General features: G+C 36.3%; 1 protein-coding gene across 1 annotated transcript in view; it reads right to left on the bottom strand.

Moving 5' to 3' along the window:
* LOC140160205 (adhesion G protein-coupled receptor B1-like) overlaps positions 1 to 13,773 on the bottom strand; it is a 48,095-nt gene extending 34,322 nt beyond the window's left edge. The window contains exons 1-6 of the mRNA XM_072183485.1: positions 13,338 to 13,773; positions 8,641 to 8,742; positions 6,523 to 6,738; positions 3,013 to 3,186; positions 1,721 to 1,894; positions 29 to 202 (exon numbers count right to left, since the gene is read on the bottom strand). Coding sequence (XP_072039586.1) covers positions 29 to 202; positions 1,721 to 1,894; positions 3,013 to 3,186; positions 6,523 to 6,738; positions 8,641 to 8,742; positions 13,338 to 13,413 — 916 coding nt within the window. The 5' untranslated portion in view covers positions 13,414 to 13,773. The remainder of the gene's footprint in view (positions 1 to 28; positions 203 to 1,720; positions 1,895 to 3,012; positions 3,187 to 6,522; positions 6,739 to 8,640; positions 8,743 to 13,337) is intronic.
* Positions 13,774 to 14,159: the final 386 nt, after the last annotated feature.

The following is a 14,159-nucleotide window of genomic DNA, read 5'->3' as shown; positions in this document are numbered from 1 at the left end:
CATAATGATCATGATGATATTTATTTACCCGTATTTGTAACGCAACTTTGTGTATTGCAACTCCTTTGGTCTTCAGAAGCTCCTGGTGTACACGTCACACCATCATCTGGGTTTGTACAAGTTCGTGTACGGGTTTGACTTCCACCACCACAGCTCACGGTACATGTAGAATAATCACCCCACTGGCCCCAAACTGGTACATCTGAAAATAAATATTAGACCCCATAGTGTCCAAATATATTCATAAATATATTTAAAAGTGGTTAAAAAACAAAAAATCAAAAACAAATACATTACAGAGAGATTAAAAGATGGCGTAAAAGTATTACTCTGATGGAACCTATTCCTTTAATATCACGATTTAATCCTGATGATTTTTTATTGACCTGGATAGCCTCCCTCAATTTCTGTAAATTCTGGTGGGCCCGTTACACCGCCTTATTGGTTTGAATCTATAATATCTCATGAATCGAATTGTACGGAACATGACAAATACTGCTACTGAAATTCCCCGAATAGTCCAAATGTTTGCACTCTGCTAACCCAGTGACCATTTATAATAATGCTCTAATGGCAAATAATCTTATGGGCTCCGAGACCCACCTGTGCAAACTTTTTTGTTGTGTGAGACCTTAGAGCACATCAGACGCAAGTGAAAATGTATTCAGAATAGGACAAGGAATGACCTTCTTATATTAATAATTTATATTTTTTTAATTTCGCGATATGGTACAAATTTTATGGCAAATTATTTAAAACAATACATCATTGACATTAATTTTAACAGCCCTCGAAGTCCAAAAATTAAATTCCACGCGAGTAGGACATGGTTTTACTACAAGCCGAAGTTGCTGTCACTAGATATGGTTTTTTTCTCGTAAGCTTCCGGGGTAAGCTTATGTATTCGTGGTTTTGGAAATCTTGAACACGAAATGTCACATTTTTCATATGATGCTTGGTTTTTCATCCTAAATACACTTTCAGAATTCAAAAGACTTACCTTTAATACTTGGCCAAAAATGCAATTTTTTCATTGGGGATGATCTCTTCGAAAATTCTTATTTGGAAGCGCAACGTTGTCTCTCTATCTCAAGTTTTTAAAATAGTCTTTGCAACGCAGTACGTGCATGGTTTTATACGTTTACATTTTGTATTTCCCGCGGTGTGTATCATATCATGCACCTAGACAAACTACTATCCAGCTAGATCACTACATTTGCCGAGTACATTTGCCGTGCGTGTAGTGAAGTAGACACTGCAAAAGCTGTGGTATGACATGCACGCGTTGAGGGGCTTCTATTTCTCCGCGCCTAGTATATTAAATTGAAGACCGAACCAAAAAGACTACAAACAAGGGAAGAGGCTTACGCATCATATAGCCTACTGGAACATAAAAACATTCAAACATTGCAAACTAGCACACGAGATCAAATTAATGATGCTTAATCGTTATTCTAATAGGCCTATACTGTGTCAATAGACAGGGGAAAGTCATGTTTCCATTTTCATGATTGTGCTAGTGTGCGATGCGTAATTCTTCTTTCCCCTGTAAAAAGACTAGTTTGCGTCTGACGTGATAATTGGTTGCTGACCTGCGCAGTACGGCATTTTTTAGTCTGGTTGACAGAACGTCATACGCAAACTAGTCTTCTTAGTTCGGTCTTCAATTGAATGATTATATTGAAATCAAGTCATAATGATCATGATGATATTTATTTACCCGTGGCGCAACTTTGTGTATTACAACTCCTTTGGTCTTCAGAAGCTCCTGGTGTACACGTCACACCATCATCTGGGTTTGCATCTGTACAAGTTCGCGTACGGGTTTGACTTCCACCACCACAGCTCACAGGACATGTAGAATACTGACCCCACTGGCCCCAAACTGGTACATCTGGTTCAGTGGAAATTAATATTAGACACATAGCGTACAAATTGGTTTAATTGGTTAAAAAACAAACGAATACATTACAGAAAGCTTAAAATCAAATTAATTAAAATATGGTGTAAGGGTAGTGCTCTGATGGAACCTGTTTAATATTCTTTAATATTTAGTCCAGATTATTTTTATTGGCCTGGATAGCCTCTTTCCAGATTGTAAAGATTCTGGTGGGCCCGTTACACCACCTTATTGGTTTGCATCTATAGACGAATCCAACGAGCCAAGTCATGGTCAGGATTTGGTCGGCCATTGACTGGGTCCCTGCAGCACCAAACTGGTGTTGTGACTGCCCAATTCGGTGGATTAAAGCCGTTTAAAATTCGATGTTAGATTCTTTTGTGTTGTAAACTGTCATCATTCTTTTGTCTACGTGTAACACGGGTGATAGAATGCAGTTTTAAAAAAATACCCTCCAAGGCCGCATCATTTCACATTTTATGTGAGATGGAGCCGACGGGGACCCAAATATGGCTACCATTGAGGTGTAGGAATACGTGAAATTGGATTCGTTTATACAATCTCATGAACCGAATTGTACGGAACATGAAAAGTACTGCTAGTAAAATTGCTGTAAAATTTTTAAAATTTGATGTTTGCAATCTGCTAACCCAGTGACCATTTGATTTATAATGCTTTATAAGTTAGGGTTAGGGTGTTTTATTTTATCAATTAATTAATTAATTTTATTCATATTAATTAATTGATTGATTGATTGATTGATTGATTGATTGATTGATTGATTGATTGATTGATTGATTGATTGATTGATTAATTAATTAATTAATTAATTAATTAATTTATTTATTTATTTATTTATTAATTTATTAATTTATTAATTTATTAATTTATTAATTTATTTATTTATTTATTTATTTATTTATTTATTTATTTATTTATTTATTTATTTATTTATTTATTTATTTATTTATTTATTTATTTATTTATTTATTTATTTATTTAATGATGAAAGTTGCTTTCGAGTCACTCAACAGATAAGAGCATATGCATTGTCCACGTTGAATGATTATTATTGAAATAAAGTCATAATTATCATGATGATATTTATTTACCCGTGGCGCAACTTTGTGTATTACAACTCATTGATTCTTCAGAAGATCCTGGTGTACACATCCCAATATCATCTGGAATTGCATCTGTACAAGTTCGTGTACGGGTTTGACTTCCACCACCACAGGTCACAGGACATGTAGAATACTGACCCCACTGGCTCCAACTAAAAACAGCTGAAAATAAATATTAGATCAATAGATTTTTAAATAGATGTGTTGATTTGGGTGCGTAGTGGGTGTTCGGTTGTATAGGGTGGATAGATAATTTTAGGTGTGGGAGGCCGCGATGGGAGGTTGGGATATATGAGTGTAAAGTTGGATAGTTTCTAATGATATCAGTTTGATTCATTTGAACGTCGTGCCCACATTCAGCATGGCTGACAATCAATGGTGCCGAATTCTGAAGTTCATAGTTTACCAATGCTAAACTCCTGCTTTATACTTGTGACACTGCCAACATGGTCAATGAATCTAGGAATTATGAGGGAACAGCCTGGTTTAATTGGAAGAAGGGGCCATAGTGTACCCTCGGAAATCAACTTAGCGACGTCTGTAGAGCAGAACAAATGCGTAGAAAACGATAAGCTATGTTTACTAATTTAATAAAAATTCCTTTAAAAAAGGAATGGGGCGCCCAACGTGAGCTTGGTCGTGATGTGGTGAATTTCATGGTGTTTAGATTTGGTATTATTATCTCTTGCAAACCCGGTGACATCTCATTATAGAAATCAGACCTGTCGATAGGTTGTAAGAGGGGATAGCCTTTTCCAGGCACAAATTGCACCATATATAAAGAAAGTTTTGCTACTTTGCAACACAATAAAAACTTAAATGTAAAATGAGATCCTGTAGGTGGCTCCCGATGGGGCTTAAAAAACTAAATGCAAAATGAGGTTTTTAAAAAATATTGTTTTGCAGAGTCAAGACGCAGGTATCATTATTAAGCCTCATATCACTTATTTATTGTCGAATAAGTGCAGAGTAGGTTAGATATGAATATTTGTTAGACCAAAGTAGCTCAAAGCACATGTACTATATACACCTGATCCGTGAACTTGTCTTTTTAAAGACACATTCTTGTTTAAAGGTAGTTCTTGTTTCTGTTGAAAAGACAATATTGATGTCTATAAGATCTTAATTATATCATTCATAGCATTTAAATTCAGGATATAATATTATCTATAAGACTTCCCCTATGGACAATGGATCTATTCCCTGATCCAGCATGTCTGCAAAATGTATATCATTAGAATTAACACCTGATAACGACTGTTGACTAGTATTATAAAACTTCGAACATATTTCATATCTGCCTAAATTCTTCTGGTAGAATAAACAACCTTATCTCTGTTTCTGATAGCCAATTTATCTTGAAGGTCATCACAAAAATAATGCATACGGCTCTTCGTAGTGGTGATGATTTCTTGTTGGTAAGAAGAAAAGCCCAGCATTATTTCAAAAGAAAATATCACATTTTCATCAAAATGTACCAACTTTTAATGTGTTTGGTATCAATCTGGACTGAAATTGAATCATTCGCCAGATTCTGTTGATTACAGCAAAATTCATCCACAAATAAAAATCATATTATTGGGTCACCATATTGTAAGTTTGGCAACTGTAGTTTGACAATAACCACTACATGGATTTTATGGTAATTAACAAACAAAGGCCATCGGTTTAACCCCAATACATTTGTACATTCATTGAATGACTTTGAAACTTTGGGTACAAAAACTCATACTCTGCAACTTAGGTCAAATTTTGCACTATGATTGTTTAATTGAGGTTATTGGACTATGCCATTGAGATTAGGCTATTGTGGTCCATGGTGTTGGTCACCGTCTATCGGGTTCTAAGAGGCGGTAAACTGGTTTTAAACCAGTTTAAAAGCCTTACAAAGGTACAAAGGTCACGGATTATTTGGTGTTTTTACAAATCCATTAATTTTGTGTTTTCAACAAAGAATATACGCACACCATTTTATCCCGTGCATAACAGAAAACAATAATAAAATAAAATCCAAGCATATTGTGGTGTTATTTCTGAGCAAGGGCATAATTTTAGCAAAACAATTGCGGAGTAAATCTAGTAAGAGTGAAATTAGAAGCTACTCACAAACTCATGCCTATATTGTGGGACGCCTCCGTAGAGGGCGCCCCAAAAAGTGTCCCTAGGAGTCAACAGGGGGCAAATTTCACACAACAGGTTGAAATTTCAAAATTGCTAAGATTTTGTTATAACGATTCAGAAAAAAGTATAATTTGACCGATCTGCGACATATCGTTCTTCAGTTATAAGCAGAAAGGTCAACACTGGGGTGGGGTGGGTTTTTGTTTTTAATTTTTTTAATTTAGAGAAAGATATGGGATAAAATGAACCCGGGGGGGGGGCACTTCAATTTGAAATGGATATATGTGTAGGGTTGGCACTTTCGCACTACGTGGCATTCGGTGAGAGCAAAATGTTAAAAATATGGGGTCATTGGGTGAGCGCATGATTTCTGACATTCGGTGAGAGCAAAATGTAAAAATATGGAGTCATTGGGTTAGAACATTACCTTATTTTAATGGAATCTTTTGGTGAGAACCGTAACAGCGCAACAGAAACCTCGAAAAACGAATTTCTGGTTCTAAATGGCTTCAAATTTCTTTGTTTTTTCAAAATAAGTAACAAAATCAGTGATAAATGAAAGTTGCTGTTCAACTTGAACTTGTAAGGGTCTTTGGGTGACAGAGCAAATTGAAAAATAGGGGGTCTTCGGGTGACAGAGCATGTGTTCGTAAAAAATATGGGGTCTTTGGGTGTCAGTGAAGCTGAAAAGGGGGTCTTTACAGCCCTACATACGCGTCACCCCCCCCCCCCGTCAAGATGGCAGGATTTATTAGCTGTTTTACATAATACCATTATGTCATAATGCCAATATTTGTAATAATAATAATGACTAATATAATGTGCAGTTAAATCTTTGTGATGATCAGCTTATTGGACAACTCAAATAATTTTTTTTAAAGTACTCTGATTTCAATTGAAAATGGTCTCAAATTGTTCGTCATGTAAAATAAAGTCAATTAAGGAATAGTTTGTACTGCCAAAACCCAGCAATAAAGGACAAATGAACCCATATTACACCCTATAAGGCCTCTAGACCATGACCTTATTATTATGTTTCCTAGCTAACGAAGCATCCTAGATGGATGCCCTATTTGAGTTCATTCCATTTACTCAAATTCTTCTTAAAGCTGCAAATAAATTAATATGTTCCACCGAATCGAAGGCTTACATACGATGAATATACCGAGCGTTAATTTCATTTATGTATTCACTTAATTATTACTATGCTAGTAGTAACTTACAATGGATTACAATTCGTAATTCGATGTGAAATTGGACTCATTCTGGGCAAAACCAGATTTATTTTTTAAAGGTTCAGCGTGTTCAATGTTATGTTCCACACGTCTGGTTCGGCAACATATTTTATGTTAATGTTACATTTACGTTTACACTTACGTTGCTCGTCATCAGTAATTGTAACAGTTGTGGTTCCTATTGGTCCAATAGTTCCACTTGAGGGGTTTGACAAGGTTAATGTGGCAACAATATCGCCATTTTGAACTTGGTTGTCTGCAAATAATGTTCCCAGTTGGAAAGAGACTTGTCCTGCCCCAAATGAAATGCTGTTAGGAAAACCCAAGGGTTGTCCGTTTATAACCATGGTAGTAATATCTGAAAATGAGATGGGAGAAAAATCGATACACTTTAGCTATCTTGATTTTTCTCCCATCTAATTTTCCCCCTTGATATAAGATAGCTAAAGATTTTCTTCCTGTCTAATTTTCCCCCTTGATATAATATATCAAGGGGGAAAATTAGACCGGATGAAAGTCGATACACATTAGCTATCTTATATCTAGGGGGAAATTAGATGGGGAAAAATCGATACACTTTAGCTATCTTATATCAAGGGGCTAAGGTTCAACAAAGACTCATCATCACACAGTGTCATCGCCCCGATATCGTCATGGCAGAAATCGCCATGATGGTAGGTCGAATCCACAGCCAAGCATGGCCATTTTGTTCCGACCTGTTTAATAGTTTTGAGACGCATAATGAGCCGAGGGACATCCGACTAAGGTTATTGACAATAGCCTGGTGACTGCTGTAGATGTCAGTGAGCATGGTACGTCATCTGCTTTTAGAGTACCTCCACCAATGGCCTACGCTGCGCTATAGTACCGCGTATCTTCCGTGACCCGAGTATTTACGAACTTAGGGCAGCTGTCCGATTCTCTTTTGTTCTGTACATATAAAATCAGAATTTTTGTTAGTTTTTGAGTTCAAAACGCACGGTTCTTTGTCAATAGGCAAGCTAACGACTACCATATTCTTTCAACACATATTCAAGTACAAGCCTTGAAATTGGCTCCTTTAGAAATACAAATTTTTATCCAAAGATTTATCGCCTGAATATCAAATCGTGCATAGGAGAATACAAGTGTAAAATCGATCCCGGGTATTGATTTAGTTTTCCTGCCTGTACAAAATAATTATTTCCCAGATGTCTTCCCTGTGCATCATTAGAAGATAAAGAAGAAGAAGAAGGAGGAGGAGAAGAAGAAGGAGAAGAAATAGAAGAAGAAGAAGAAGATGAAGATGAAGATGAAGATGAAGATGAAGATGAAGATGAAGATGAAGAAGAAGAAGAAGAAGAAGAAGAAGAAGAAGAAGAAGAAGAAGGAGGAGGAGGAGAAGAAGAAGGAGAAGAAGAAGAAGAAGAAGAAGAAGAAGAAGAAGAAGAAGAAGAAGAAGAAGAAGAAGAAGAAGAAGAAGAAGAAGAAGAAGAAGAAGAAGAAGAAGAAGAAGAAGAAGAAGATGAAGATGAAGATGAAGAAGAAGAAGAAGAAGAAGAAGAAGAAGAAGAAGAAGAATATGACATAAGATATAGAAACAGTGTTGCAGTCGAGTCCTCGTCATCCTAGTCTTTGTTGTCTGAGTCCGAGTCTTTTTATGTCAAATTCAAGCACTGGGGTTTTTACCATCAACGTAGGCATATATTTTAGTGCTATATTATTTTGCAGTAAAAACATAATTTGTTTGTTCCACTTAGTATTGTTTTAGGTATGCACAATTAATTTTTACCCTCTTCTCGGCTTGCCAAAATTGCTTGGTCATATCAAAACAAATGATTATGATTAAAATCCATTTAACCAATTAAAGATATAACTGAAAGCAATCTGCTTTGTAGTTGTACTTTTATTTGCAATCTGAATGTGTTTGCATGCAAAACAAATTAATCGTCTGATGTGATCGTTGAGCAGGCTAAAGAAGTAGTTTAAAATGTCCGAAAATAAAAGACCTAAAAAGACCCTATTTTGCCTGACTCCGAGTCCAAGTCCTTAGCTTCCGAATCCAAGTCCGAGTCAGAGTCCTTGAAAAATGTTTTCGAGTCCGGATTCGAGTGTGAGTCCTGAGTCATACGTTAAAAAGAAGGCGGAGAAGAAAATAGAAAGAAGACGGAGGTGGAAGATATGAAGAATAAGGAAGAATGAGGAGCAGTAGATGGAGGGGAAGAATGGAAGTAAGAATAATAAGAAACAGGGACGATGAATAGAGGCAGTTTATACTAACCTACTGTTGCCATTGAAGTACCACCAGATCGTAAAATGATAACATCAATACGCTCCTCATTTTCAACTGCTTCGTATGCTGCTGCTTCAAATTGGAACACATCTAAAAAAATTGAAATGATATTTACGCAAATCATATTAAATAAATATAAATATAATAAATAAGTAAATAAATAAATAAATTAAAAAATAAAATAAAAAAAAAAAAATAAATAAATAAATAAATAAATAAATAAATAAATAAATAAATAAATAAATAAATAAATAAATAAATAAATAAATAAAACAACTAATGGCCTAATCAATTACTATTAATGAATACGATATGAAACACATGTATTACGATGTAAATTAGTATGGTCCCAGGGTATGTTCCAATAAAGCCTGGAACACGGCGAATATGTTCGTTGCTTGATGGTGTCAACATCGAAGATGTCATCATCATCAGTCGGCTGCGGAGCAGGCGACTACAAGCTTTCTCCAACTAATGCGATCTTGGGCAAGCGAAACAATTTTGTTTGGCTGCAGCATCCCTTCAGTATTTCCCAGGAGGTGCTGGACATACTGTAAGTACAGTGTGCGCGGCCGTCCCGGTTTCCTCTTCCAATGTGGTGGAATATAAAGCGCATATTCTTTCACAGGCTCACCATCTTCAAGATGCAGTATATGGCCGAGAAATTTGAGTTGATGATTCTTGACTCTGGCAACCAGTGGAGTGGTGTTGGTCAGGTTGTAGATGGTTTCATTTGGAATTCGATCCACACGCTTGATGTTTAACATGACTCTGTAGCTGTTGCAACATCGAAGAGGTTAAGACTTCCAAATATCAGGTGAGCCAGACCATTAATGTGTTTCTGGTAATCATTGTAATGGTCTGGTTAGTTTGGAACCATTTATTTTATATATCCCATTAGATACTTTTCTTATTTTCAGACGCTAGCAAAGACGCAACCGAGTGTGTTTTAATACCTTAGTGTAATCATGGTAATAGAAGAAGACACCAGGGTAAGCTTCATGACACCAGAGTAACGTATGTCTACGGGTACCCTCTTTGGGGTTTAGGCTGGTACATGTAGGCGATAGCGCTTTGTTTGTTAATGTACTGAATTGTAGTGGCAAATATACCTGATCGGGTAGGTTTGTCAACTAATAGGCAGGAACATTGTACCCTTTGTTTAAATCAAGATTTCCCTCATCAAATATTCCCGGGTAAATATTAAGTGTTTTAAGAAACACGCAAACTGATTTGTTTTGCGGGGAATCTCCTATGTCTAAATTCTAAATTTAGCATCTTATTTCAATAAGTCATAGAGGTTTCCTGATATTTGATTTATGGGGAATCCCCTTACGTATTGGCTTTTACATTCATAATGTTAGGAGACCTATGCGGCATTGTACTTGTGCTTATAAGTTTATTTTACTGATGCATTGAACAAAACTTAACCAACTGGCAGGGGCGTAGCCAGCTTTTTTGGTCAGGGGGGGGGGGGGGGTCAAAATAAAAATTTTGGGGCACAGACGAAAAAAATTACTGTTGCACCATAAAATACATAGAGACAAAAGGCTTTATTGGGACGATGTGCGCGCGTAGCGCGCAAAAAATTGGTATTTTACACTATTTTCGCCCTTTATCAGGATGGAAAGGGCTTAATCTTTGCTATATGCGCGCGTAGCGCGGAAAAATTGTGTATTATTTTCGGGCTGAATTTCGGTAGAAAAGGGCTCCTTGCCCTTTTCTTTTCCTTTGCCCTCCTGATTTTCCCTTTTATTTTTTTTGTCAGAGGGCACTTTTTCTTTCATTTTTTTGTCAGGGGGCACTCTGCCCCCCCCCCCCCCGCTGGCTACGCTACTGCGCAACTGGACATGCTGGATAGCTAGAATGAGCATGATGAGTAAACAAATTGAGCAGGATAACCAGCAGAATTAGCAGCAAATACCACACAAAGTACAAACATCCACAGCCAATTGGCCATAAATGAATTTCAGCCAAAAATCATAGAATCAAATATGATTCCTTAAAGGGGCATTTCGTGATCCACAGCCTCATCCCCCACTTTTCTCAAAACAAGTTGAGATTTTTATATCAGTGGAAACCTCTGGCTACATAATGTTTATGTACAAAATATTTCTTGCAGATTAATTCGTTTAGCAAAGATATCGTGAAATTTGAATTTCGTTCTGGTGCACCAGATCGAAATTACAACGCATTGTCTATGGAGCAGTGTAATACACATAATCATGCATAACTCGCGAACGCAAAATCGGAATCAACTGAAATTTTGGGAATAGGTTTTTTCGTGGATATCTAATGAAAAATGACATAAATAGAGGATGCTAGGATCACGAAATACTCCTTTAAGGTAGAACCATACCCCCAAACCCAATAAGGGTTTTGTTTGCTTACATAACCACAAAGGATGGACCGACCCTTACAATGGTGCCGTGTTACGGCGTCACGAAACAAATCCAGCGGGGGCTTATATCACCCCTTTGTAAAGGTTGAAAAAATCTTTTCACTTAAGGGCTGGGGTATGAACGTTTGGACAGTATTTATTTTGGGACATCAGAGCACATCAGACATATCAAATTGCATTCTGAATACGAAGAATGTCATTCTGATATCAAATAATTTTGATTTTTGAAATTCGCAATTTAATACACATTTTATGGCAAATCATTAAAATTGATATTTTTGATATTTAACAGTACTTGAAGTAAACTTTATAAATCTGATGATTTATACTTAAAGTGTATGTAGGTGGGATGAAAAGCCGACGATCAATTGAAAATTTCGACCTTTCGTATTGAAGATATGGATTTTTTTCCCAAAACACCAAAACAAAATAGGTCTTTTGGGAAAAAAATCCATATCTTCAATATGAAAGGTCAAAATTTTCAATTGACCGTCGGCTTTTCCTCCCTGCTACATACACTTTAAGAATATATCATTAGATTTATATAATTTACTTCGAGGACTGTTATATATCAAAATTTGAAAAATATCAAATTTTTATAATTTGTCATAAAATTTGTATTATATTGTGATTTTCAAAAATGAAAATTATTTGATATCAGAAAGAAATGCTTCGTATTCAGAATGCAATTCGATAGGTCTGAGGTGCTCTCATGTCCTACAAAAAATACTGTCGAAACGCAATAAACGCTCATTTTATATCACTTAAGCCGCTGATGGTGTAAGATAAAACCAATATTACATTCAATCCCTCTCATAGGCTGACCTTTCCAGCCATATTATTAAAATATGAATGCTGGGCAAACTGCATTTTAAACCTTGTTGAAATATCCAACTATAGCCTGATAACCAAGCAAACACAAAACGTGTTTGAAAACATTCGCAAAAATTAAAAAAGGTGGCAAACACCTTTAAATGCCAGGTTATATAAAGGGTATAACAACATTTTAAACACCTTCTCATGTTGCTGACCCCCGCTGACTACGCTACTGTAAATCGTGTATATGTATTTAATAAAAACTTGCACAGACAACAAAGCAATCTAATCAGAGACTAAGCAATTTGGCTTCATTATAAACAAGGGGAAAACCGAAGTTCAGATTATCACCCATGACCATTGTCATTGAAAGAGACAAACTGCAAAATGTCTAAACCTTCGCTACCTGTGAGGAGTTATTGCAGAGAACTCTACATAGACATCAAACAAAAGTATGTACTGGCTAGGGCTATGGGTAACATGCAAAGGTTATCTACGTGGAAGTCACTAAGTTGATCAGCACAGACACAAAAATGTAACACTACCGGGTGCTAATCTTGTCATTAGCAACATGGCTCAGAAGCTTGGGCGCTCAAGAAAAGAGTCAAGAGGTTTTAGCCTGTTGGTCTTTCAGATGTCTTGCTTAAAGATAGATAATGGGAGTCTCCAGAGAACAATCATAGATCATAGATGCAACAAATAGCCAGGTCACAAGCAAAGCCAAACAACTCTTGATACTCTTTTACTTTGTACAATTCGTACGGATGCCAAAGGACAGACATCTATGCTTTAGAAGTCAAAATATCAGGACACAAGCCAAGACGATGGCTTGACAATAAAGAGCAGCTGCCAAGAACTCCGGATTCTAGCAATTTATAATGCAAGAAGTATGGTCGCCACCAGAGGCTTATGGACATCCATGGTGAAACCGTTGCTAGCTCCAAGGTTCCCCTCAGCTCAGGATTCAAGGGAGGAAAGAAATTATTACCAAGGTATAAAAGCATATTTTGTGAAAGAATTATATATATTGCAGGTATATATGTTTGTTAATACACATAATCAGTGCATATTGTATGAGTGGCGAAAGTCATTGCAATATCTCAGAAATTCCAAAATTGCTTTGGCCCGTATGATAGACCGTATTTAGATTATGGAATTCATCTGGAAATTGAACATTTAATATACTCTTTAATGTATGTTTTGTAGGAAATCAATTAGCCCTTGTCTTCCCAAGGGTGTACCTTCTGACAAATTTTTTTCTGGTGCACCATGGCTAATCTTAAGTCCACCTTTTGCGCTCATTTTACTGAAAATAAAATTGGCCTACCACCTTACCTGGTGTCGCGTCGGTCAAACTCCGGGAATAGGTGTCAAAATTAATGTCACTCTTTTCATAGAGCACTTCAACATAACTAAAAAGGTGGATTCACGTTTACATTATCATGTAGTAAAGTATTTTTTCACTTACTTTGTGCTAACGTTACCGATGCCAACTGGATTGCGACAAGATATGGCAATATTAACAGATATAATAGGCGTTCCATTCTTCTACCTACGTATTCTAGCTATATAGTTTGCTTTCCAACTTCAAACTACAACTTGAGAATGTCGTTGCACTAAATTACACGGTATTAACAGGATTCCACATTGTTGCCTTAAACGCACACAGACGTTGAAAGTGTATCCGGGAAGTGTATGGCCCAAAGTTAGTAGTTCCTTTTTCGTCCCTTGTACGCGCAGCAGTTTTATACCACAAAAGGGTAGATTCTTTTCTCGATTGTCTGCACTACCGTCTTGCCAAGATCATTAAAATCTCGAAATCAATGTTAAACCCAAACTTTTTTGTTATGCTTTATGTTGTAGAAATGTGCTGTCTGCTGCTTTATCCAAAATCACAACCGTAAATATGCGTTGACCTGCGTCAATGAATACAAATTATCATGCCGTATTTGTGATGTGGTTAAAAAAAAAATATGTTAATGTGGATTTCAATGATTACAAATAATGTGTACGTGCATGTATGCATTTTTTATATTTTGTTCTTATTATTTTTTGTTTACACACCAGGTATAGCCTTAATATGACTTGATTTAATTCAAATGAAGAAGTGTGCACAGGCAGTTAGGCAACGGTTTACAAAAAGTTCCAAAGTACAGTTTTGCAATAAGGAGTTATTAAAGGTGGATGTCCCGACTTTCATTTGAAACATATATCAGGCTTAACATTTACTGGGGCTATAGAGAAAGATCCATGGCTTTCTCCAGATACCGAAATCTCTTTTTGATAGGGT

This window comes from Amphiura filiformis, chromosome 1, assembly GCF_039555335.1.
Source record: "Amphiura filiformis chromosome 1, Afil_fr2py, whole genome shotgun sequence".
Lineage (NCBI taxonomy): Eukaryota > Metazoa > Echinodermata > Ophiuroidea > Amphilepidida > Amphiuridae > Amphiura > Amphiura filiformis.
This window is presented reverse-complemented; position numbering and strand designations above follow the sequence as displayed.